The following is a 25,930-nucleotide window of genomic DNA, read 5'->3' on the forward strand; positions in this document are numbered from 1 at the left end:
CAATCTCACCCCAACCCCACTCCGATAAAAGGAATTACAAGGTTGTAAAAAGAAACAAAAAGAATTTGATTCCTTCCTTCCCTTCATTTCTTTTTCAATTTTATTGAGCAATTTAGTTATTTATGTAATTCATTAATATCTATCCTCCCCATCTCCCCTACAAGGTGACTCTGGACTCTTGATGCTTTCTGGCAGACAGAAATCCTCTAATCTCCATCATGGCTACCCACACCTTTTACCACCACAGAGAAGAGGAACAGAAGGCAGAGAGACACCACGATTTGCAAATGACTTCACAGACAAGAAAGTCCAAATTCAAGACAAGGTGAGTTGAGGAATTAAGAAAGTAACAGAATCCAGGTTGAGAGAAGGGGTCTCAGACATATCTTGTATGACCAGAGGTGGCATTCAGCTGGTTCTCTCCGGTATGGGCAAACTAGTAGCAGCGGCTGCAGGAGGCTCCGCCCACCTGCCCCAACATTATGTGTGAGCACTGCGCATGTGCAGAAGGTGGTGCACATGCGCAGACGAGGTGCACTTGCACTCACATTTGCAAACCGGTAGGGAAGGTAAGTGAATCCCACCTCTGTGTATGACCCATTTAAAATCTAGTGGCCATGTTCTCACAACCAGCTCAACTTGATTAGTTTCTGTGAAAGCTTCCCTATTCTGTAAACTCAGCTAATTTGGACAGGTTAGGCTTTAATGTACTATACGCTGAAAATGGATATATTCAGTGGGTTGAGTTCCCACAGCACAGGAAGCTACCAAAACTTAATCATAATCAAACTCAACATATTGTACAAATTCATCTAGTACATCTTAATAACAGTCTCCATTATTTATGCACAAGCTCCCCAGACAGAATATTTTATTTATGAAACATTTTTATCATTGCCTGTTCTTTCATAACAAATGTTTATGTTTCCAAATATTCTTTTTTTTTTTTGTTCCATCTCAACTTTCTTGGACAGTGAAGAAGAAGAAAGCTTTACTTCTCTGGATAGGACCATCGCATCTGCTCTTGCGCTGACAAGTGAAGTATCTTGGTATGTCCAATGATTTACTGGAAGGAATTTTTTTCTGTGCCAAGCCTACTCGATAAATATAGTTAACATTGTATTCTGCATTGATGTATATTATATTACATTATGTTATGTTATATATTATATTATTATGTTATTTTATATTATTATATTATATTATATTATATTATAACATTACATTACATTTTACATTACATTATATTATTATATTTTGATGACAACCTCTAGATTTCTCTGAAGGCCACATCCGCAGCCAGAGAAAAACTTTATGCAGATAGTCCTCAATTTGCAACCATTCATGTAGTGAATATTCAAAGTTACAATAGCATTGGAAAAAGTGACCTATGATTGTGTTGTGCCCACCGGCAGGCAGCGAAACTGGCAGCAGAGTCAGACAGTGAGGAGGTTGGGGAGGGACAGGGGCCAGTCCTGGAGGCTGAGGAAAGCTCAGACGAGGGCTCTGCGTCAGAAGCACAGAGGGAGCTAGACAGCAGTGAGGCAGAGGAACAGCTGGAGCCTGTTCCCAGTGTGCGCATGCGCATAGCTGCCAGAAGACAAGAACAACTAAGAAAGCAGGGTCGACTTGGGAGTAAAGCCATACCTTGGAGGTGATTGGCCCCTCCCATAGGAAATAAAAGAGGAGTGAATGGGGAGTGGGCTTTTGCAGGAAACAATTCATTCATTTGGTCATTTCAAGAGTGGAAAGTTCTGTTCGTTACTATAAGAGACTCTGTGCCAAATGTTGTCTTGCCCTGTGTTAGTTATCTGGCAGCTCTCCAAATGAGATAAGGTGCGTGTAGAACAAGGGTGGGTTCCTGCCAGTTCTAACTCTTCTATAGAAGAGGTTCCACAAATCTACAGTACCATTTAGAACTGGTTCCAGCTCCCTCCCCCCGCCCATCCGCACATAATCAAGATGAAGAGCGAGAGGAGGAATTCTGGGAGTTGAAGTCCACAAGTCTTAAAGCTGTCAAGTTTGAACACCCCTGTTTTTTTTTTCTAAAGGGTTAGGGGTGCAAGGGTCTTGTAACTTGACCGCTTTAAGACTTGTGTGCTTCAAATGCCAGAGTTTCTGAGCCAACATTGTGGTTGCTAAGCAAGAGCGTTGTTAAGTGAGTTCCACCACATTTTACAAGTTGGCCATATCCACCCAGTCACATGGCCGGCAAGCCACTCTCACAAGGCAGGCGATACCTACAGAAAAGGTTCTAAAAAATTTTGAAACCCACCACTGGTGTAGATAAACGTTCCTCTGAAAGACTGTTTGCCAAGCCTTGCTGACTGTGAATGAAAGGAATTCACAGTTGTGTAAATAAAAGAGGTTTTGCCGGGACCAAGACTCTGCTTCATGCATGTTAAGGAATCATAGGTCAGAACAGAATGCTTTTCCATACTTATGACCATTGCAGCAGACCCGTGGTCACATGATCAAAATTCGGCTACTTGGCAACCTGCATGTATTTATGACAGAGTCATGTGATCAACTTTTGCAACCTTCTGACAAGCAAAGTCAATGGGGGAAGCCAGATTCACTTAACAACCGTGTTACTAACTTAATAACTGCAGCGTTTCACTTAACAACTGTGGCAGGAAAGGTCATAGAATGCCTCAAAATTCACTTAGCAACAGAAATCTTGGGCTCAAGTTCTGATTGTAGGTTAAGAACTCCCTATATCCACAACATCAACACTGTTATTTTTAAAAACAATAATAAATAGACATCTAACAAAGTAATTGCCTTAGTATTTGTACAAATACTGACATGTATCTGTAATTCTAGCATGTATATTTCCATATTAGCCATTTCCATTTATCTTCATATGTCATACGGTGCAATTATTCAGGGAATAACCATAAATTATTAGTAGAAAATGCATCATAAAAATACAGATATGCGTGGGTGAGATTTGATTATTCACCTTCTCTGGAGCCAGAATTAAAAAAAAAAGGATCAAAAGAGAAGATTCGGGTTAACGTGAGGTCTATTTCTGAACCTGAAAAACTGGACTTTTCAATTCGTGATTATCTTCCTCAGGGAAACCAGGATGAGATGGGAGGCCACTGAACTAAACTTGGAGGAGAGGGGAAAGAAGAGAATTCGTTTTGGGAATGACATGGAAAAGCTAGAGAAGGACGTCATCAGACACTGCCGGTTCTTGCGGGTGAAGGCTGACAGGATGGCCCTTCGGAGGAAGGTAAGAAATAGGGTTTTTTAAAAATATATTTTTGTTTTTGCATTTAAAATAGTGCAGCACAGCGAAGCCGTTATGGCCATACAATCACAGTATATACACATAATCTCATCCATTAACTGTCAGCCTACTTAATACATTATCTATCCTTCGATCCAATCACATTATTTACAGTTGGTCCAGTCTTCTCACCTTGTCTTATACCAATAATGAAATCTGTTCCAAACTCCATAATATTGGGGGTTTTGAAGGGCGCCTGGAAGGAGATGGATTGAAATACGATCTGCGGAGTATAATTTAGCTTTCGGGTCCAAGGAACTACGTAAGAAATAGAAGAAAATATTTGTAGTTTAGGTTTGAACTGTGGGGTAGGTCCTTGATGGACTCTGAACTTGGTGGCTTTCCCTGCAGATGTTTCATTGCCCAACTGGGTATCCTTGTCAGTGCACTGATGTTGTTATCTGGTGACATAATGAAACGTCTGCAAGAAAACAGCCAAGCTCAGAGATTACCAAGGAACCCAATTATGAAACTGTTTGAGTACAGGTAGTCCTCTATTTATGACTGTTCATTTAATGACAGAAGCTTCTTCAGTTCTGAATGTTCTTGGATGAGAAGCAAAATGTTTTCAAGGGAAAAAAACCAAGAAAGTTCAGTTGCCTTTTTGGAGAGAAAAAAAACACCTTTGGGGTATTTACCATTATGTTCTTCCTTGATACATATATTTCTCCAGAGGAAACTTTGCAAGTGTAAACACCCAGCATATGTTCCTTTTTAATGTTGCCAGCACTGTTGACATATCATTTGGAAGAGACCTTGGAGATTATCTAGTCCAACCCCATGCTCTCACAGGAGACCTATACTATTTCTGATAAATGGCTTTCCAGTCTCTTCTTAAAAGCCTCCAGTGATGGGCACCCACAACTTCCAAAGACAGTTTGTTCCACCGGTTAGTTATTCTCACTGTTAAGAATTTTCTCCTTCGTTCTAGATTACTTCTCTCCTTGATTAGTCTTCATCCATGGTTTCTTGTGCTGCCTACAGTTGCTTTGGTAAATAAGTTCCCCCCCTTTTCCTTGTGGCCCTTCTAATACCCTTCAGTTCAGCGGTTTGAATCCCTAGAGCCGCATAGCAGGGTGAGCTCCCATTACTTGTCCCAGCTTCTGCCAACCTAGAAGTTCGAAAGCACGTAAAAAATGCAAGTGGAAAAATAGGAACCACCTTTGGTGGGAAGGTAACATCGTTCCGTGCGCATTCAGCATTTAGTCATGCCAGCCATATGACCATGGAGACGTCTTCAGATAGCACTGGCTCTTTGGCTTTGAAACAGAGATGAACAATGCCCCCTAGAGTTGGGAACGACTAGCACGCTTGTGCGGGGGAACCTTTACCTTATCATGACATGTGACATTGAATAATGTGTGACATTCAATACCATCCTTTTCTTCCTTTCTTTGGAAAAGTTGCATCAGGGACAGAAAGCACCAGTTTATTTGTTTTGATGGCAGCCTCTGTACCACTGTAACAGTCCAAATGCTAAAGAGAGACTTTTTGTTCCTAAAAGTCTAGGTAGTAATTGTTAGTGTAGTACTCGACTAACCTGGCTGATCTGTGAAAAACTAAGCAGTGGGACACTGTTGTTATTTAGATGGAAGACACCCAAGAAATATCAGATTATGTCCTGCACTGAAGAAGTAAAAATTTGAAAATTCCCAAAGATGGCAGTGGTAGAGCAGTTCCATATTGTTACATGAAAAATAAATGGAACTATCCAGGTGACATCCTGGGCAATTTAACTCATCTAAATGGAAGTGTTATTTTAATATTAACAGCCAGAGAGTACTAATAGTTCCCTGTCCCACGTCTGCGAAGGTATTTATAGAACAGTAAGATAAAAAGTTATAAAACCATTGCATTCTCTCATCCAAGGCTGAAGCAAAGGCACTACTGGAAAAGGAGGTGATGGAGCTGTTGTCCTGCCGGGCACCCATGTTTTGGATCCCCCTGCGAGCTCACACGGTCTGGGAGAGGATGAGCGTCACGTTGGAATGCACTGTTCTGGCTAACCCTCAGCCAAGGGTCACCTGGTAAGTGGGTCAGGAAGAAAATGTTGGCATCCTCTCTCTGAAACTATGAAAGAAGAACTCATTGTCCCTCTGAAAGGTGGCTCTTCCATTGCTGGAAATTTTTAAGAAGAGGTTGAATAGCTATTTTAAGGGGGGCCTTGAGCCTCTTTGAGTTTGCTTGTTTTCTTGCAGACGTTTCATTACCCAAACTAGGTAACATCACCAGTGCTAGTAAGGAGTGCAGTTTACTGTCAGTTTATATTCTAGTGCAGGGGTCAAGCTCGATTTCATTGAGGGCCGCATCAGGGTTTTGTTTGACCTGGGGGGGGGGCATGGCCAGCTTGACATCACTCATGTTGGGGGATGCCTGTGGTGACCCGCAGTGCTTCTGCCAGCAAAAACATGCTCCTGAGCTCTGTTTTCAGCTGCCACAGCCTCCTGCAACCCTCTGCAATGAAAATTAAGCTTTGTTTTCACTGGCAGATGATTGCAGGAAGCTATGGCAGCAGAAAATGGCTCGGAGCCTGTTTTCCCTGGCGAAAGCATTGCGGACCAGTCCTTCACTGTTTCCAGGGTGGCCCCGCAGGGTAGATCTAAGTATCTCATGAGCTGGATCCAGGCTCATGAATTTGACACCCCTGTTTCTAGTGGCTTTGCCTGTGAGTGTTTGGTATGTAGAGGGGTGGGGTCTTAGAGATTTTTTGGTTAGGGCTGTTTACTGTTGGCTTCTTTGGAGGTTTCTTGATTGGGGTATTGTTCACTTGATTGTTGGTTTGATGTTAACCTTGGAGTTAATCTTCGTGATCTAAGTGCTGATTACTGGTGGAGAAGTGTGGAGTCTTTTTTTTGTTGTTCTCTTTCGGCTGCTTGATTGTCTCTTTTGCATAGCCTATAGATGTTATTAATGTCTATGTGTCTATTGATGGCTGATGTGTCAGATTGCCAGGTTTCTAAAAGTTCCCTGGCATTGTTGGACTTGGCTTGGACTAGGATGCTCACATTTTCCCAGCCGAAACTCTGATTAAATCTGTCGATATGGTGTGAAAAATATAGACAGCTTTAACCAGAGTTTCAATTGAACTACAAATACTCTCATTTATTGAATAGCCATTTGCCTGAAAGGGTATGGTACAGACGTGGTATTCAGCAGGTTCTGACCAGTTCTGGAGAACTGGTAATGGAAATTTCACGTAGTTCAGAGACCCAGTAAACACCACCTTTGACTGGCCCCACCCCCATCTATTCTCTGCTTCCCGAGTCCCAGCTGATAAGGAGGAAATGGGGATTTTGCAGTATCCTTCCCCTGTCATGTCCACCAAGCCACACCCATCAAGCCATGCCACGCCCATCAAGCCATGCCCAAAGAACCGGTAGTAAAAAAGTTTGAATCCCACCCCTGGTATCTCCTGCTTGAGCAGAGGGTTGGACTAGAGACCTCTAAGGCCCTTCCAACTCAGTTATTCTCATGTTCTGAAAAAGTCACTTGACTTTTCAAGATTGTACCTTTTGGGCTTAGAAAGTGGACATGGTTAAATATTTGATCTTGTTCACAGAAAACTAGCAAGAAGGAGAACATTTATGCAGGTGCAGATTTATTTTTCCCAAGCATTTAAATGTGCAAGGACTATTGCTTATTCCCTAGAATTAGTAGGACATGTTATGCCTTGTTGAGGATACAGGAAGAACTGATTTCATTCTAACTGATCCTCTGTTTTGTTTGCTGGCTTGCTTAGATTTTTTTCAGCTCTGTTGCGAATGAAATTAACACAGCTTCCTCCCACACAGGTGAAAGGGTTTACAGTTGGAAAATGTTAAATGCATTGCCCAAATTCCAGAAGGATATTTAAAGAATGCATCTGCTCAGAAATTGTCCGATCTGGCTTGAGATGGGTTTTTTTTTTAGTTTTTTTTTTATTGTTTTAATTAAACAAAAACACACAAAAAAGAATCATTTCGTTACATCTTGTAGAAAGTGTATCGATTGTTACAAATATATTCCGTGCGTTTCTTCCACAATCCTTACATATACTTCATTCAAATTGAATTGTACATTTTAAGTCAAGAAAAAAAATTATGTATTTTACTATCCCTGTACCACAATTCTCATTTAATTACCATGTTTTTATCTAGAATCATTTATATTTAAAGACCAATCACCTACTGGCATTCATTTGCAATTGCAATAAATCTCCAATAACATTACACCTTTATGACATATTCTGAAACAAATGCAGTTAAGTAAGATATCAAAGCATCCCGCCTCATAGCACACCTGTATGTATCATTAAACATTATCCATTAACATTTCTTTGTTATTATTGTAGTTGACCAAAATTATTTACTGTTTATCTCACCTCTCCTCTCCAGGCCCACACAAGATTATACCTTTATAGCCATCTTTAACCAATGATTTATTAGTAAGATTTATAGGTCTTTTCCCTCAATCCCAAATTAGTTAATTACGTGCTAAGAAAATAAACATTAAACATCTAAGACAATCTAAGAGATGTTAATATTTCTACTTAATAATCACCAAAAGCATACATTAGCATTTCCTTATGTGTATCACATCTCTTCTCTTTTGACTCAAATTATTTATATCTTCATAACAAGATCTAACAAAAATTTGTAAGATTTGTACATTTTTCGCCAGATCTCAAATTACAATTTATGGCCCGGTTATTTATCCTAACTAAGGTTATCATTTTACTATTGGTATCATAGTAAATTATATGTTAACGAATAAACATTCAATAATAATCTATAACAGTCTATAAAGTACTAAAATCTCTACTTATTAATCATCAATAATTAACTAGCTTTTTTTCATCAACTAGCATTATTAATCAGTGTCTTTCCAGTAACAAATGGTCTTTTCTCTCTCGCCAGCTGTTGTGTCAATTCTCTTTTCAGGACCTTTCCAGGATTTAAGACTTCTCTCCGCACTTTGTAGCTTAAAAGATCTCTCATGTAGTTTCATTGCCCTTGAGTTGTTATTAATGTAAGCTTAACTTTGGTTGTCAGGTTTATTTCTGGATAGATTTGTCTTATTAACTCCATCTTTTTTGCTCTTTCTTTTTCTCCTGCATCTTGGGGTTTGGGGTGAAGCACCAAATTATCAAAGTCACTTTTCCAGCTCCCTTCTTTCCACCTTCATTCATGTTACTCCATTAATAATATATAACTTCTTATCTTTGTTTTCTATATTTTCATTCGCTTCTTTAATTTCTGGGGCTCCAACCCCATCATTTTTTTGTGATACCACACAGCCTGTCTGTTTTCTTATCAAATCTCTCAAGTCCTAAGATGTTTTGAAGTCCAGCCAAAATGTTTTGAATTATCAAGTTTTCTTCATCTGAGTATTGATCCATTTTTAGAATAAAAGAAATATAAAGAAAAAGAAAAGGAGGAATTTGTAATTTCTGCCACTCTAGCCTGTCAATTTTTTTATCTTTTTATTTTAAATCTTAAGCAGAAGTTCTTTTATGGTTTTCAAAAAAGAAGGGTTCTTATCTTTTTCTTTCCTTTTCCAACTCTTGCCAAAATATTTTCCACAAGCACCAGCGGTACATTATTTGTGACCTTGTGTCTTTATCAGGTTTTAAAAACAAGTTCCAAACCCTTCTGTTGCAAAGTCAGTGTAGTCAAATAGGAGTGAACAAAGGATACATTGTTACAACAAAAAAAACTTCAGACTTAGGCTTCCAAGTGGCAGATTCAACTATTTTTTTAAACTTTAATATAGTAACTTTAATATAATATAACAAGTAGAAGGAGAATTAAAGTAAAAAAGTTTTAATTTAAGCCAAAAAATTAAAGTAGTAAAAGAAATAGAGGAAAAAGATCAGTCCCTTCACCTCAAGCAGAGAAACAGGAAACAATCACTTCAATCCACAAAACATCGTTACAGGCAAGAGCAAAAAACTTTCTAAGGCAGTCCAATAGGGATTAAATTCGCCACTTTGTTCTTACTTAAGGGACTAATTTAGCTTAAGAAAAAAGTTTCTTAGGGCAATGAAATGTTGAAATGTTGATTTAGCTCAAAACATATTCTCTCTGGAAATCTGTGTTTGCTCTTAAGCACTTCTGTTTTTGTAAAACAACCAAACTTTTTTCACTTGCTTTCTATGGGGCTTCTTCACAACATCACATTCTCCTTTTTTTTAATGGTAGTGGAAGATTTTTCCACTAATGCCAAAACTATAATAAATTGGTGGTGGGTGGTGGTGGTGTGGTGGTGGTGGTGGTGGTGGATGTGATGGTGATGGTGATGGTGATGGTGATGGTGATGGTGATGATGATGTGATGATGATGATGATGATGATGATGGAGGAGGAGGAGGAGGAGAAGACTGATGATGTTACCTAGTTTGGTAATGAAATGTCTGAAAGAAAAACAGAGAGCACCAAGGACCCCATAAATAGACGGATAAGAGTTCTGTACTGATTTTTGATAACCTTTTCAGCTCACTATGACTAATATACATCTTTCTTCCAGCTGATGACTTCCAAATGTGCTGGATTATAAGTCCCATCATGCTGTGGGAACACTGCCACTCTTCAGAGCCTGAGAAAAATTTAACTGCTTTAATGAAATTTGAAACTCTTATTTCAAATAGTTTTCAGCGTGTTGATTCATTTGTTCATTCATTCATTGATTCAATTTCTGTATTCATCCTTCTTAGTCAATGACTCTGCCTATCTTACAATTCAAAGTGAATATATGTGATAAATCTTGGTGGACTTTCAACATTTCCAGAAACATCCCTTAACTATCTTCATTTTCCTTCCCTTTGCACCTGGCCAGGTTTAAAAATGGTGTTCGAATTGACCCTCGTGTTGCTCCAGCAGGGAAATACAAAATGAAGAATGAATTTGGAATGCTTACCTTGGATATCAGAGGTAACCAATTAATCTAAATAGGATTAATTTTTAGGGTGATTGTAAGAACTTACAAAGAAAAGAGATGGCACAAAGTTAAGAAAGCAACAGGAAATAAGGTTGTGGTTACATCCCACATTAACACAGATCACTAACAATAGTCAACTGCATTTTTACAAGTTGCTAAGTTTGACTACTTTTGACCTTGGTTAGTTCTAAACTTTTGTGCACAAACTATCTGGATCAATTGATGTTTCCATGTATGAAAAAATATTACTTAGTTCTAGTGCAGTGATGGTGAACCTTTTTGGCACTGAGTGCCAAAAAGTTTGCGTGGAAACATTGCACGCACGTGTGCAGACTCATTGGGGCCGCACTCTGCAAAAGCTGAACTTCCAGGTTCTAGCGTGCATGCGCCCCTGACAATCATCTGGCTGGTGCGCGCGCAGGCCGGTTTTCAGCATTGCCATGTGTGCGAAGGGATCGTGCTCCGGAAAAGCCGAACTTCCAGGTTCTGGACACATGCATACCTGACGATCAGCTGGGCAGTGTGCAAGTGCATAATGATTTTCAGCACTGTTGCACACGCAAATGACAGCTGATTGTCACACACGTATGTGTGCCAGAAACCCAGAAGACAACAGGAAAGTTCGTGCATGCCAGGCTACATGGCTTCGTGTGCCACTTTGGACATGCATGCCATAGGTTTGCCCTCACAGTTCTAGTATATGGGGCATCATACACTAGCAATATATATATTAACATTACTAAAACACAATGAAATGTAAATGGTAAAAAGATCTATGCTCAAATATTGATGACTAGGCCATCTAACCACTGGAGTGCAGCATCATTTATATTGGAAAAAAAGCAGAAACTGGACCAGTATATGTCTTCAACTTACAGCCAGTCACCATGTGACCTGAAAAAAATGAATTCTATGAGCAGAAGTGAAGAGAGAGATAGGTGGAAACAGGTGAAGAGAAATCAAATCCACAAACCATGTAATGAAGTTGAGATCGATAGAAAAGAGATAGAACGTCACCATATCATTTGCTTTTAACATATAGATCAGTGTTTCCCAACTTTAGCACGTTTAAGAATGGACTTCAACTCCCAGAATTCCCCAGCCAGCACACTCTGGCTGGGAAAAAAACTGCTTTTGGTCAAATATGAAACAAGGGGAGCATCTCACAGTATCATTTGCTTTTATTTTCAGATGCTCTTTGGATGATTCTGCTGAATATAGTGTGGAAGTGAAGAACTCTTATGGAGAAGCCAACTCATTTGCAACCGTATTTGTTAGGAGTAAGTCTCGACTTGACTTTGGCAAGTGCAAAAACATTCTTGCAAAGTCAGATGTTCTCTGCATGAAACCTATTTCTCCCTCAGATGCACTGTTGCAGTACAAGTGATGCGTGCTTCAACTCCCGAGAAGTCTTCCAAATTGTTTTCTGACCAATTCCCATTACTCATCCATTATCCAAACATTGCCAATTTTTCCCCCTCCTTCAGGCATATTGGAACAGGATTCCCAGCACTCCCCTAGCTAGATGTGGTGGGAGGGAGAGTAACCCAACAAAGGGAAAACATCTGGTTGAGGGCGATTGCCAATCCACTCCTCTTTACAGTTTTCCATCAGTTTTATGCCAAGGGTGTTTCTTCAGGCTAGGAGTTCTCGATCTGGTTTTGGTCTAAGAAAAGCAAACCAAAGAAGCTTGATGGAGGCTAGAACTGGGTTTCCATTAAGTTTGGCATTCTTAGCTATTTGGAGACTTACTCCTCCTGATTTCAATATGGGCTTTTCTACCTTGCAACCTGAAGCTACTTGGCTCCTGTGAGTAATCTGCCTGGGAATGAAATCCAGTTGAAGAAATCCCTTTCGATCCTGTAGTAATCCTATCTAACAAAATGAAATTCAGTGAAAAAAAATAAGGCTCTACATTTAGGCAAGAAAAACCAAATGCACAGGTACAGTATATGGTACCTTCCTCAATAGTAGTAACTGTGAGAGGGATCTTGGAGTCCTAGTGGACAAACATTTAAATATCAGCCAGCAGTGTGCAGCAGCTGCCAAAAAGGCCAACACAGTTCTAGGCTGTATAAACAGAGGGATAGGATCAATAAGTGTTAATGCCACTTTATAAGGCCTTGGTAAGGCCACACTTGGAATACTGCATTCAGTTTTGGTCGCCATGATGTAGAAAAGATGTGGAGACTCTAGAAATAGTGCAGAAAGAGCCACAAAGATGATTAGGGACTGGAGACTAAACATATAAGAAATGGTTGCAGGAACTGGGTATGTTGGAAAAGAAGGACTAGGGGAGACATGATAGCAGTGTTCCAAAATCTCAGGAGTTGCCACAAAGAAAAAGGAGTCAAACTATTCTCCAAAGCACCTTGAGGGTAGGACAAATAGCAATGGGTGGAAACTAATCAAGGAGAGAAGCAACTTAGAACTGAGGAGAAATTTCCTGACAGAACAATTAATCAGTGGAACAGCTTGCCTCCGGAAGTTGTGAATGCTCCAACACTGGAAGTTTTCAAGGGGATGTTGGATCAACATTTGCCTGAAGTGGTGTAGGTTTCCTGCCTGAGCAGCGTGTTGGACTAGAAGACCTCCAAGGTCCCTTCCAACTCTTCTATTCTATTTCTATTCTATTCCTTGCTATGGGGGAGGCCTGGTGTTCTATCTGGAGGACACTTGAAATGGTCAACATTTAGTGGATCTCCCTGCTTTTTTACCTTTCTAATCTCTGTTAGGAAAGAAAGCAGCAACACTTTTTTTCTTCTTTGAGGTGCATCGCCTTGGACTATAAAAAAGGAAGGGAAAAGAGGAAAGGAGAGTGGAGGGAACGGAAGGATGGGGCAGGGAAAGACAGTGAAGGGAAGGGAGGGAAGAGCAAAAATGAAAGGAAGTAAAGAATTAGGAGGAGGAGGAAAAGGGAAGGGGAAAGGAAAAGAAAAGGAAAGGAAAGGAAGAGAAGAGAAGAGAAGAGGAAATAAAGAGAAGGGAAAAGCTACACTCCCCACTTTCATACCACCTGAACTAGAATAGGGAAGTTTGAAAATTTTGCCAATTTCCCCTACTCAGAAAAGAAAATCCATGTTTTAATGTTCCATCCCTATAGTTCTTAAAACTGGATTGTCACCATTCACCAGTGTACCTGTAATCCATCAAATTTTTTAAAAGCCTATATTTACACTGGTGATCTTGTGTATCTGTGGATGCATTTTTAAAAAATGATCCGACATTTCAGCAATTCAGCAATCCTGGATGACTGGCTAAAGAGTAGGACTCATGACGAGAGGGGAAAGGCAATCCCCCCACCACAGCACCCACTATCCAATCAGAGCAGAGGCATTTGCCCATTGGTGGGATTCAGCTGGTTCTCACCTATTTGGGAGAATCAGCTGTTAATTTTCTAAGCAGCCACCTCTGTGTCAGCAGAAGTCAGAAAATGCTAATTTGATGTAGAGCAAGAAGAAGTGGACAGATACCTATGGTGGACTGGGGTAGATTGGGGGCAGTGTCTGTGGGGTTTCACTTGACTTCATCCATACAAATCCTTTAGGTCAAAGTTTGCAACAACCAATTCTAAATTATTATTGCAAATGAAACAGTGAAATCAATGTCTTTATCAATGTCTGTATTTCTCCCTCTCTTCCTTTCCCACTCCTCCCTCAACTCCCCTCTAATCTCTTGTAGAATATTATGGGATGGAATCTGGATTTGACTCGGAAATCTATAAACGTGAGTAGAAGTTTATGATCCTTTTAATGGTTGTCTTTTCTTGGATTTGACAGACCATGCATGTACATAGTGCAACTGTTGGGTTGGTGCATTTTAAAGATGGTTTAAAATGAACCATAGGTGAAAGGAAAGAAAGACTTGGATTGCAACGATAGCAGAAATAAAATATGTTCCTGCAACACACTTTAATGCAGTTATGAAATTAACCCTTAAAAAGGATTTTGTACAATATGTAAAAACATGAGCTAACTAAGCAGGCTGAGCTTACATAGTGATTTAATTTCAAAACAACTAAGATTAAAAATAACCAGTCTGACTGAGCTGTGTGATTGCAGCTGTTAGATCTTTACTCAACCTGATTAAGGATGTTGATTAAGGCTTCAAGATCACTGCAGATGGGTACTGCAGCCAAGAAATTAAAAGGCGCTTGCTCCTGGGGAGGAAAGCTTATGGAAAATCTAGGCAGCATACTAAAAAGCAGAGACATCACCCTGCCAACACAAGTATGTATAGCAAGGCTTTGGTTTTCCCAGTTGCAATTTATGGTTGTGAAAGTTGGACCATAAGGAAAGCTGAGCGCCAAAGAATTGAGGCCTTTGAACTATGGTGCTGGAGAAGACTCCTGTGATTTCCCTGGCCCGCCAGTGGCCAGCAGAGCTAGCAGCAGATTTGGACAGTGAGGAAGTTGCGGGGGAACATGGGCCAGTCCTGGAGTCTAGAGAAGGCTCTGATGAGGGCTCTGTGTCGGAGGCAGAAAGTGGGCCAGGGCCGTCTGACAGTTATCAGCTGCCTTCGGAGTCAGACATCAGTGGGGCAGAAGAACAGCTGGAACCTGTTCCTGATGTGTGCATGTGCAGAGTTGCCAGACGAAGGCAACAGCTAAAGAACAGGGGTCAACTTGGGAGTAAGGCCACAGAGGGATAATAAATGGCCCCTTTCAGAGGAAATAAAAGAGGAGCAAAAGGGGAGTGGAGTTTGCAGGAGACAATAGTTCATTCCTGCATTCTTGCCAAGTATTGCGACCTTGTGAAAGATATCGACCCAGCCACTCTCCAAGCCTGATAAAGGTCGGTAATTGTGAACTATCTTGAAAGATTGTGGGCCAGAATTTTGTTGGAGAGGAATTCACTGTAAATTAAATAAAAGGGGTTTATCAGGATGAGGACTAGGCTTTATGCTGCTGGGGAAGCCTAGGTCAGAACACATGCACACATGGTGATCTCCCAAAGTGCTCCATGCACATTGTGAAAAAAGAAGCCTTTCATCTTTTTTGACCATCAATGTTCAACCTTCTTTCTAACCCAAAATCTGTTTGGCTTCTTAGAGAGACTCAGAGACATAGAAGCTGACTTTGCCAGTACTTTGAAGCCCATCTTGCTAGAGAGAAAGAACCCTTCACCCTCTTCTGCACTTTCACTTCAGACCTTCAGGAATACCAACGAAACATTTCCTGGTTCCGTGATGGTTGTATATGTAGCCACAATGCTGCATGAGAAACCTTCAAAATATGCTGTATCAGATTTAGTAGCCTTTTGTTCCCATCTTTGGATGCCAATTATATGATGGTGCTTTACAAAGCAAAACACCCTTACTTAGTTATTGAATTAACTCATTTCAGTAGTTTGCATAATACAACAAGCCTCACCTAAGCCAACAGTCTTCATGTCTTCCTAGAGTTGCCAGAGAGATCTATCACCTACCCAAATAATCAAAATCTCTTGCAAATGTACCAAAATTTGTGAGGTTCCAGATGGTTTCCAGAATTCTTGTATGAGATTTTTTTGGAACATCTCATGTCAACCTTTAAGACTTCAGAAATTCAAAACATTAATTTTAGGGAGACAGGGAGTCATGTCACGTGGAGATCTAGCAGATATCATAACCACCTTGTTGTTTTGAAAAGTCTATATATCTCTGTCTTTAATTTTTATAGGTCATAACCAAGAAGAATAGCCCAAGGCATCTCATAGTTTCAGTCAGTTGTATGTCTTAAGGAGATTCTCACCAGGATGGGGGAAATTATTTGATTTTATTGGATTCAGGCAATCCAATAAAATTAACTGGAGAATTTCTCCTTATCACAATGTTCATGTGTTCATGATTTTAATTGCCATATTATCTAAGTTCCAGGTTCCAACATTTTCATTTATCATGTGAATTAGTATTTTAAATGAGGAGGAGAATCAGGTTGCTCCTTATTATGGATAAAAGCTTCCTTACCTCAAGTCAAATTTATTTGTACTCCTAGTGACTGCAGTCATCCAAAATTCTTGCTAGCATTTTGGAACTAGTTGCCATTGATTTCTGCAAGAATGAATTTTGTCTTTCCAATCTAACCAACATGACTGGTATAGCCAAGAGGTTGTCCATCTATAGACTAACCAAGGGTGATATTTTTAGCTTTTGAGATCAGCTGGTGTCTATTAATTGTTGCCAATAGCTGAGGGCTATCCACCAATGTTTATTCTCAGTCATCCAGGTCATGGTTGTCCCAAAGTGCTTTTTCAAGAGGCAATTGGACTTTCTGGTTTTTCTTTGAATGCTTCCCATTCAAGAAGCTTCTTCAGCTCTGACCTCTCTCAGCTTTGAAAGAGGGGTCAAAGAAGCCATTTATGTCAAAATTGAGCAGACTTCTCTGAAGAGAGAGGGGAAGGGATACAACATCATCTATCTCCAGTCTGCAACACAGTCCTTTCAACAGTTCCAAAAAGGCTCCACACCCATTTGCACTACTTGGATGACCCTGATGACACAGGTGGCCTCAACGACTCTCTAAAAGGTTGCAAATGACCAGCTGTCTCAAAAGGAGTATAAATCCTTCCATTCCCCACCATACAGTCAGAGCTGAAGTAGATGAGAAACATCTTCAAAGAAAAAAGAGAAAGTCCAGTTGCCTTTTGAAAAAGCATCTTTAGGATATATCCACCAATAGGACTCCCCCCCCTCCCAACGTGTTCCCCAATAGTGTTTTTGCTGGTAGTGGAAGAGGAGGAGAAAGAGTATTATTATTACGTGGTTAATCTTTGGTGAGATTCACAGCCTTTGGGGCTGGTTGGTAGCTTAACAGCTTGAGTCCTAACCAAGGATCTAGGAACTGTTAAGGTAACGTCGGAGGATATAAGTTGTTCCAAGTAGGGTGGTTTTTTGTAGAGTCAGAATGTTCAAGTCAGGTAAATTTAGAATTTTCAAATAGCGATGTAGCCCTTTAGGTATTGCTCCAAGGGCTCCAATGACAATTGGGACAACACATGATTTCTTTTTCCACAGTCGCTCAACCTCAATTTGCAAGTCCCGATATTTTGTGATTTTTTTTCTTGGTGTTTATCTTCAATTCGTGCACCTCCAGGTATTGCAATGTCAATGAACCATACTTTTTTCTTTTCAATTATTGTTATGTCAGGTGTGTTGTAGGCCAAGTGCCTGTCAGTCTGGATTCTAAGTCCCATAAGATCTTGACTTTCTCATTCTCTAAAACCTTCTCAATCTGATGGTCCCAGTGGTTTTTGCTGTACTCAAATCCAAGCTTTTGGCACAATTTCCAGTGAATGATCTTAGCAATGCGGTTATGGCATTGTAGGTAGTCAGTTTGTGAAATTTTGCTGCACCCGCTGATCAAGTGGTCGACTGTCTCATCTTTCTCATTACAGAGGCGACATTTGCTGTTAGTGCTAACATGTTGAATTTTTGCCTTCATGCGTTTGTGGCTAAGGCTTGTTCTTGAGCTGCCAAACTAAAGCATTATTATTATTATACAATTGTATCACAGCGGCCAGTTGTTTCGCCGAATTTGGCATTGGTTACTAGTCGGGCCCCACCCAGGGGCCTAGGACATCGTAACATATTTTCGTAATATGCGTGCAGATCCAAGCAGTGCGGCTTTTTGCATTTGACTGATGGTGATTTTGTCAATTTTTAACTGTTTTAAATGTAATTCCAATGCTTTTGGAATAGCACCCAGTGTGCCAATTACCACTGGAATTACCACTGCTGGTTTGTGCCATAGTCGTTGAATTTTGATTTTTAAGTCCTGGTATCTTCCGATTTTTTCATGTTCCTTCTCGGCGACCCTGCTATCACCTGGTATTGCAATGTCTATGATTGTGACCTTATTTTTCTCACCAGTGTGATGTCTGGTGTATTATACGCCAGTATTTTGTTGGTTTGTATACGGAAATCCCACAAGATCTTGACCATCTGATTTTCGGTGACTTTTCAGGCTGATGTTCCCACCAGTTTGTTGCTCTTTTAGTATTATAATTTTTGCACAAATTCCAATGGATCATTTGTGCTACTGAATTGTGCCGCAATTTATAATCAGTCTGCGCGATTTTTTTACAGCAACTGAGTATGTGATCAACAGTTTCATCAGCTTCTTTGCAAAGTCTGCATTTGGCATCATCAGAGGATTTTTCGATTTTGGCCTTAATGGCATTGGTGCGGATAGCTAGTTCTTGCGCAGCCAGGATTAGTGACGCTGTTTCTTTCTTTAATGTACCTGTTGTTAACCATAACCAAGTTTGTTCACTGTCCACTTTATCTTTTATTTTTTCCAGAAATTGGCCATGCAGTGCTTTGTTCTGCCAACTCTCCATTCTTGATTTTATCACTTCTTTTCTGTATTCTTGTTTCGTCTGTTGAGTAGCCTTCAGTAGATTTTTGTTCTTTACTTCGATTAATAGATGTTCTTGACTTTCTTTTAAATAATCAGCCAGTGCATGTTTTTCTTCTTCAACTGTTTGCTTCACTTGTAATAATCCTCTGCCACCTGATTTTTGGGGCAGGTACAGTCTATCAGTATCACCACGTGGATGTAAACTGTAGTGCATTATTATTATTATTATTATTATTATTATTATTATTATTATTATTATTATTATTTTAAGTAATGTGCTACTGTTTGACATAGCACATTTTACAAGTGAAATCTGAACATGTTCAGGATTCCAGATTCTGAGCATGTGCTAAATATCATCTCTAGTATGAATGTAATGACTGGATAAAAACAAGGTGATGCCTATGTCCTGTATGGTAGGTGAGTTGCTGAAAGATTCCGACCGCCGGCAAACAAAATGTGAGGACCGGGAGGCAACCCTGACGGTATCCTGTGCTTACAAGGAGGATGAAGGCTTTTACAGCATCCGCATCCCAACACAAGACGGCTACAATGAACAAAAAGCTTATGTGTTTGTTAGGGGTATGTTCACCATTATTGATCTGCAATTTAATGTTAATTATTTCAAAAGCCTAAAAAGTTTCAACCAACTTTTTCCAACTAAGAGATTCCAGTTGAGCTACACAGTTGTTCTTACAACTCTTACTCAGCTTGACCATGAAAGGTGTGCTTAGTCTCTCCCAGGTTCTCATGGAAGCCCCAAATCCTATGGAGCACAGTTTTAAAAATCCTACACTTGAACAGTTTCTCTCAGCCTGATGATATTTAGATGTATCTGACTGTGGTTCCTATACGCTATGTGGGGATTATAGATCTTGATTTAAAGCCCCAGTTGTGTGTTGTTGCCTGTCAGATTCAGACAGTGAGGAGGTTGGGGAGGAATATGGACCAGTCCTGGAGTCTGAGGAAGGCTCTAATGAGGGCTCTGTGTCAGAAGCAGAGAGGGGGCCAGGGCCGTCCAACAGTCAGAGTCAGGCATCAATGAGGCAGAAGAACACCTGGAGCCTGTTCCCAGTGTGCGCATGCGCAGAGTTGCCAGAGGAAGGGAACAGCTAAGGAACAAGGGTCAACTTGGGAGTAAGGCCACAGGTGGATGGTGAATGGCCCCTTCCATAGGGGATGAAGAAGAGTGAAAGGGGAGGGAGTTTGCAGGAGACAATTAGTTCATTCCTGCATTCTTGCCAAGTATTGCGGCGTCTGAAAGATATCAGCCTGGCCACTCTCCAAGCCTGATAAAGGTTGGTAATTGTGAACTATCTTGAAAGACTGTGGGAGAGGAAAGACTTTGCTGGAGAGGAATTCACTGTAAATGGAATAAAAGGGGTTTATCGGGAGGAGGACGGCTTCGTACTTCTAGGTCAGAACATTGTGATTTTAACTTGAGGATCAGCTGTATGGAGAATATAGTATTCCCAATCAAGATTGGTACTAGCAAATTTGATGGGATTGTAGACCAAGATTTCTAGAGCCTAGAAATCCTTCTAGTTGGAGAAGGGTGACTGGTTGAAGGGCAAAGGAAAGCCAGCGAGAAATAAAAACAGATTAAGAGTTAGTTTTATCTCTAATTTTCTTCATAAACTCATGGCACCAGGGGTGGGTTCCAGCAGGCCCCACTGCCAGTTCGCTCATGGGTGCGCCACTTGCATTTGATGCAATTAAAATTGTTCTGCACATGTGCAGAAGCCAAAAACAAGATGGTGCCGCCTATGGTGCCGCCCAGAGAACCAGTTTGGGAGTATGGCAGGCCTGGGTTGCTGCTGGTTCCAGCATCCCAGGCCACCAAACCACTACTGGTTCCGCCAAACTGATCCAAACCAGTAGGAACCCACTACTGCATGGCACTATATACACTAAATGGCCCTTTCTCAAGGTTGTGAAAATGACTTTCCCAAAAATACTCAGATGAACCTTGTCTCTGTTGTCTAGCCAACGCCATGATTACTTATGATAGTGAATCTTTCCCATCACCATAATGATTTCAGGGTATGGCAGATAAAAGTGAGATGTCCTTGATTCAACAATCTCACCGTAGCTTCCTGTCCTTCTCAGATGCTGCAGCTGCAACAGCTGGTGCTCCCGGATCTCCTCTCCTTGTACAATGTCATGATGTGAACAAAAACAGCCTCATACTTTCATGGATACCTCCCAGTGATAATGGTGGAAGCCCCATCATTGGTTATTACATTGAAAGGTTTGCACTCTACAGTAGTCCAACCCCCTCCCTCCCTCCCTCCCTCCGTGTGTGTGTTTGTTTGTTTGTTTGTTTGTTTGTTTGTTTGTTTGTTTGTGGACTCATAATCAATTGTACAAAAGTGTTATTTTTAACCTTCCAGGTGTGAAATGGGCACAGATGAATGGGTTCCTTACAATGACCAACTGGTGAAAACTTGCAGGTCACCAGTTTTGGGTCTCACAGGAGGAAAGACTTACCAGTTCCGAGTGAAGGCTGTCAATTGTGCAGGAATCAGTAACCCTTCGAAGGCCAGCAGCCCTGTGACAATGATCGACCCCAATGAGGCCAAGAGGTTGCTAAGTACGTCGTTCCTGGTTCAGACCATGTGAGGGTTCATAAGAATTTGAGGAAGTCTTCAAGACAATGTGGGCCGCCAATAACCTCAAGAAAAAGAGTTGTGGTATAAAGAATGATTATCCTATGCCAACACATCTGAGTAACAAAAAAGATTTTACTAGATTGATCAAGTGATTGATCAACTAGAGCCGAGGTGGCACAGTGGTTAGAGTGTAGTACTGCAGGCTACTTAGGCTAACTGCTAGCTGCAGTTTAGCAGTTCAAATCTCACCAGCTCAAGCCTTCCATCCTTCCAGGGTGGGTAAAATGCGGACCCAGATTGTTGGGGGCAATAGGCTGACTCTGTAAACCGCTTAGAGAGGGCTGTAAAAGCACTATGAAGCGGTATATAAGTAAGTGATATTGCTAGCGCTATTGCTACTTTTGTCCTAGGACAGTTCAAATATTCCTTTTGGTTGAATTATTCAAATTAATCAAACTGAAGCAATCCAATGGTTCATTCACTTTGACAATTCAACTGAACTATAATTTATATACCTATACATTATAATGTATGGCTTCCAACTCATTAATTTTCTTTTTATTTGATTAGACATTCCTTATGATGATGGGATGAGGACAATTATAGTTTCGAAAGACGAACTGGAACGTAAGTTCATAGGCAATTTCATTCCTTAAGTATTCTTCTGATAAATACTCTATTCCAAAGGTGTTTTCATGTTACATTGAATTGCCACACCTCCATTTTGAGGAATAACAATTCTAGAATTTGTGCTTTCCACTACAAATGGAAGTTCTTGTAATGAAAGAGTTACCCAGGAAGCTGCCTTAAGTTGGACCAGAACTTGTATTTGTATTTTATTTTTTGTATTTTATTAGTTTGTCAAACATGTACAAGATAGCAGATATTAATATAAACATGGACATGAATGAAAGAAATTAATACAAATAAATGGGGACAGTAGGACAGGGACAGTAGGCACACTGGTGCGCTTATGCACTCCCCCTTTATGGACCTCTTAGGAATGGGGTGAGGTCCACGGTAGGCAGTTTAAGGTTGAAACTATGGGGGTTTGAAGATGTAACAACAGAGTCAGTTTGGAATGGTTTACCTTGAGTTTGTATCAATTGTTTGCCCGTGTATTATTGAGGTTGAAGCTGAAGAAGTTGTTGACAAATAAGACTTAGCAGACAATTTTGTGTACTATGCTTAGATTGGAGCACAGGTATGATCTAACTATGATCAACTAGATATTAATCTAATTGAGTATCTTCTACTCAACTGCCAGTGATTCTCCAGGGTCTAAAAAGTACATTCTCTTGGAGATGCCAAGAACTAAGCAAAGTGCTTCTGAGGACAAAATTTTGATATTCAGCTCTATTGTTCCTTTACAGACACATCCCTTGATTCTATCGTAGCAGTCATGCTCTTCAGATAGGTTGGCCTTGGGTGAAAAAGCATGGGAGGTGAAGTCCAACTTTACTGGAGAATACCATATTACCAACCTAGCTATTATTTCCTTGTTGCAAGTCTGGTGTCAGTAGAGTATGTGATGGCTATTTTAACTCTCCTTTCCTACAGCTGAGATTAAGATCCCATTGCCTCCCACCAATGTTCATGCCAGTGAGACCAGAGAAGATTATGTGATCCTCTCCTGGGATGAGCCAGACCCCAGAGGCAAAGAGCCACTGAATTACTTCATAGAAAAGGTAATAAGACAGCACAGTTGCAAGATACAGTAGATCAATAATCAAAAACTACCTTTAGATTAGCCTGAACTTCATTCTGGTGTTTCCATTGAGGACCTGTATACTGCACAAGTCACAAAGAAGGCTGTGAAAATATCTACAGACCCCTCACATCCTGGACATAAATTGTTTCAACTTCTACCCTCAAAACGATGCTATAGGGCACTGCACACCAGAACAATTAGACACAAAGACAGTTTTTTCCCGAACACCATCACTCTGCTAAACAAATAATTCCCACACACTGTCAAACACATCACAACACTGTCAAATAATTTACTAAGACTGTATTACTATTATTCTTCTCTTCTTTCCTAGTATCTATCTCTCCCCACTTACAACTATAGCCACTTGGCTTGTATCTTTCAATTTATATTATTTTATGTATTTACTAGTACAATTTGATAGTTTATTAGTAAACTTGATTATCACTAAGTGTTGTATCTTTTTCTTGATGAATGTATTTTTATTCTCCTTATGTACACTGAGAGCATCTGCACCAAAGACAAATTCCTTGTATGTCCAATCACACTTGGCCAATAAAGAATTCTATTCTGTTCTATTCTATTCTATTCCAAACCAAATTCTTTCTCAAACAAATTTGAGGACTAGGACTAACTGTCCACCAATCCTGATGACCTTCGAGAGATAAGGGCAATATCATGGGAACATGGTAGAAAAAAGAGGTTGCAGGATGGAAAAACAATAATATACACATTGCTAATTTTTACATTTCATGGTAGACCACCAAATAGAGGAGAATCATAGTCAGTAGGCAACACTCTAATTTCCTCATCACAAGTTATGCAACTTTCCATAATTTCTTCTAAGATCTATAATTTGAGCCTTACTAAGTCAATTCCTGTAGATTTCCAGATTTCCACACTGGGTCACTGGACCTGAAAATGCAGATTTGGTCATTCTTTTCTCCTGGCAGAAAACCTGTTGCCCCAGGCTGATAGAATAACAGTGGGCTTCTTTCTGTATTTTCAGTCAATCACGGGGAGTGACAAATGGCAGATGGTTAATCTGGATATTCCCGTCGGTTCCACCACTTTCCCTGTCTTTGGTCTGGAAAAGGCAAAATCCTACTGTTTCCGAGTACGGTCGGTGAACAAGTATGGAGTGAGCGATCCTTCTTTGCCCAGTGACCCTATCTCTCTGGGAAAAAAGATTGGTAATCTCTCGTTATTTTTCTTCTAATTGTCACTAAATAAAATCTAGTAAATCCTGCTGTTGGCTGGGGAATTCTGGGGATTGACATCCACATGTCTTAACGTTGCTCAGGTTGAGAAATACTAGTTTAGCTGATAGAAATTGGCAAAGAGTTGAAAGGAAGCACAATGGTTTTCCTTAAAAGCATAGTTGCTGCTTTTAAGTTTTCGTTTTTTTCCCATCTTTTGTTTTTTTAGCTCCGCTTCCACCCCCATCTCAAGTCCTGACTTTCAGAGATACCAAGACATCTGTGGTCATGCAGTGGAACAAGCCAAGAAAAGGAGAGGAACCACTGGGTTATTACATCTATTGCCGGGAAGTTGGGACAGATGAATGGCAAACAGTCAACAACAAACCTGTCACTTCTCATGAGTGAGTCCATTTGGTGATCCTTTCCATCTCTTTTAGGCATTTCTGAGAGAGGAGCGGGAAAATGGCACCTTGTTTTGTGGTTTCAAAACAAGGAAAGGAAGAATGCTGTTATCGTGTGGATTCAGTTCCATTGAGCTAGTCCATATGTTCTCCCTAGTGTAGTATTTCTCAATCTTGGCAACTTTAAGGTGGGTGGATTTTAACCCCCAGAATTCCCCAGATTCCCAATTCTGGATCTTGAAGTCTACATACCTTAAAGTTGTTAAGATTCAGAAACACTGCTCCAGTGTGATAAATCAGTACTAAGAAATAACATTGAAGAATGGATGGGTGAATTTCTGTTTTGTTTCTTAGATTTACTGTTCCGGGACTCAAAACTGGTAAACAATATGTCTTCTGTGTCAAATGTGTCAATGAAGCTGGTGTAGGAGAAAGCTCCCCAGAATCTGATCCCATTGTTGTGAGACAGGCAATCTGTAAGTACCTATTGTGGTATTGTTGTGTGATTCCTTTACTTGTGTCTGATCCAGAGCGCCCTCCTTTAACCTGGTGCTGAAATCATAACTTCCACTATAACCAGCCTCCATGGCTGCTTGTGATGAGAAGTTTAATCCAATACATCTAGAGAAGATCAAGTTTGGAAAGGATGGATTGTGTAAGGTTAGGAAAACTTTGGGTCACTATGTGCTACCATGAAATCTAGGAGGAAGGCAAGAACAGGTAAGTGGAAGAGGAGAGGAGAGGAAGAAGGGGAGAAGAAAGGAGGGGAGGGGAAGGGAGACAATTTTTGGGGATGTGACCAAGATTCTCTGTTTTTCTTCAGCTTTGGAAATGATGGGAGAAATTTTTATTTTGACATTTCTAGCCTAAAAATAGCAGAAGATCATTACCATTTTTACAATGGGCCAAAAGGGAAATACCAAGGTGTTCTGACCCCCCCCCCCCAGCCTGTGAATACACCAGAACACAGACTTGGCTGTTTGCCACTGCTCAATTACTGAGATAACGAATCCTTTGGCTGAGGATCCAGGCAACTCACGTTCAATACAGTAGATCTGCAGCAACCCAGATAATTCAAACGAAACAATGCAGATAGTCCAAATGAACAGACACGGCTAGAATACACGGATAGATTTTATTAACTACTAATTCGAACAGTTGTTTCCTGAAAATGTCCCCTCCCAACGCCTCACCTATAATCTCTCTTGGGAGGGGCAAAATCAACAACCACCTGTGCTTAAACATCTTCTGTGAGTCTGCCTACGGAGTTGCTGCTTTCGTTTCTCAGCCCTTCTCAATCTAGCATCAGGGACAAACTGCTTTTGATCCTCCCCACTGCTCCATGCCCCAGGTCCCTCCTGGTGGCCAACCAGCCTCTCTGGTCCCTGCTCTGAGTCTGAACCCTGTCCAGGGTCCTCCACATCTTCCATGGCAGACTCATATGGTTCCTCGCT

General features: G+C 40.5%; 1 protein-coding gene across 1 annotated transcript in view; it reads left to right on the forward strand.

The window, feature by feature from the left end:
- Nucleotides 1–218: 218 nt before the first annotated feature.
- Nucleotides 219–25,930, forward strand: part of MYOM3 (myomesin 3) — a 57,607-nt gene continuing 31,895 nt past the window's right edge. Inside the window, 17 exon segments of the mRNA XM_032228155.1 lie at nucleotides 219–325; nucleotides 975–1,049; nucleotides 3,082–3,241; nucleotides 5,168–5,325; nucleotides 10,111–10,203; nucleotides 11,401–11,492; nucleotides 13,894–13,942; nucleotides 15,267–15,310; nucleotides 15,313–15,402; nucleotides 18,971–19,132; nucleotides 20,660–20,801; nucleotides 20,944–21,143; nucleotides 21,733–21,789; nucleotides 22,723–22,850; nucleotides 23,883–24,066; nucleotides 24,302–24,476; nucleotides 24,831–24,952. Of these exon segments, the coding sequence (XP_032084046.1) occupies nucleotides 219–325; nucleotides 975–1,049; nucleotides 3,082–3,241; nucleotides 5,168–5,325; nucleotides 10,111–10,203; nucleotides 11,401–11,492; nucleotides 13,894–13,942; nucleotides 15,267–15,310; nucleotides 15,313–15,402; nucleotides 18,971–19,132; nucleotides 20,660–20,801; nucleotides 20,944–21,143; nucleotides 21,733–21,789; nucleotides 22,723–22,850; nucleotides 23,883–24,066; nucleotides 24,302–24,476; nucleotides 24,831–24,952 (2,038 nt within the window).

Source organism: Thamnophis elegans, chromosome 12 (assembly GCF_009769535.1).
Source record: "Thamnophis elegans isolate rThaEle1 chromosome 12, rThaEle1.pri, whole genome shotgun sequence".
Classification (NCBI taxonomy): Eukaryota; Metazoa; Chordata; class Lepidosauria; order Squamata; family Colubridae; genus Thamnophis; species Thamnophis elegans.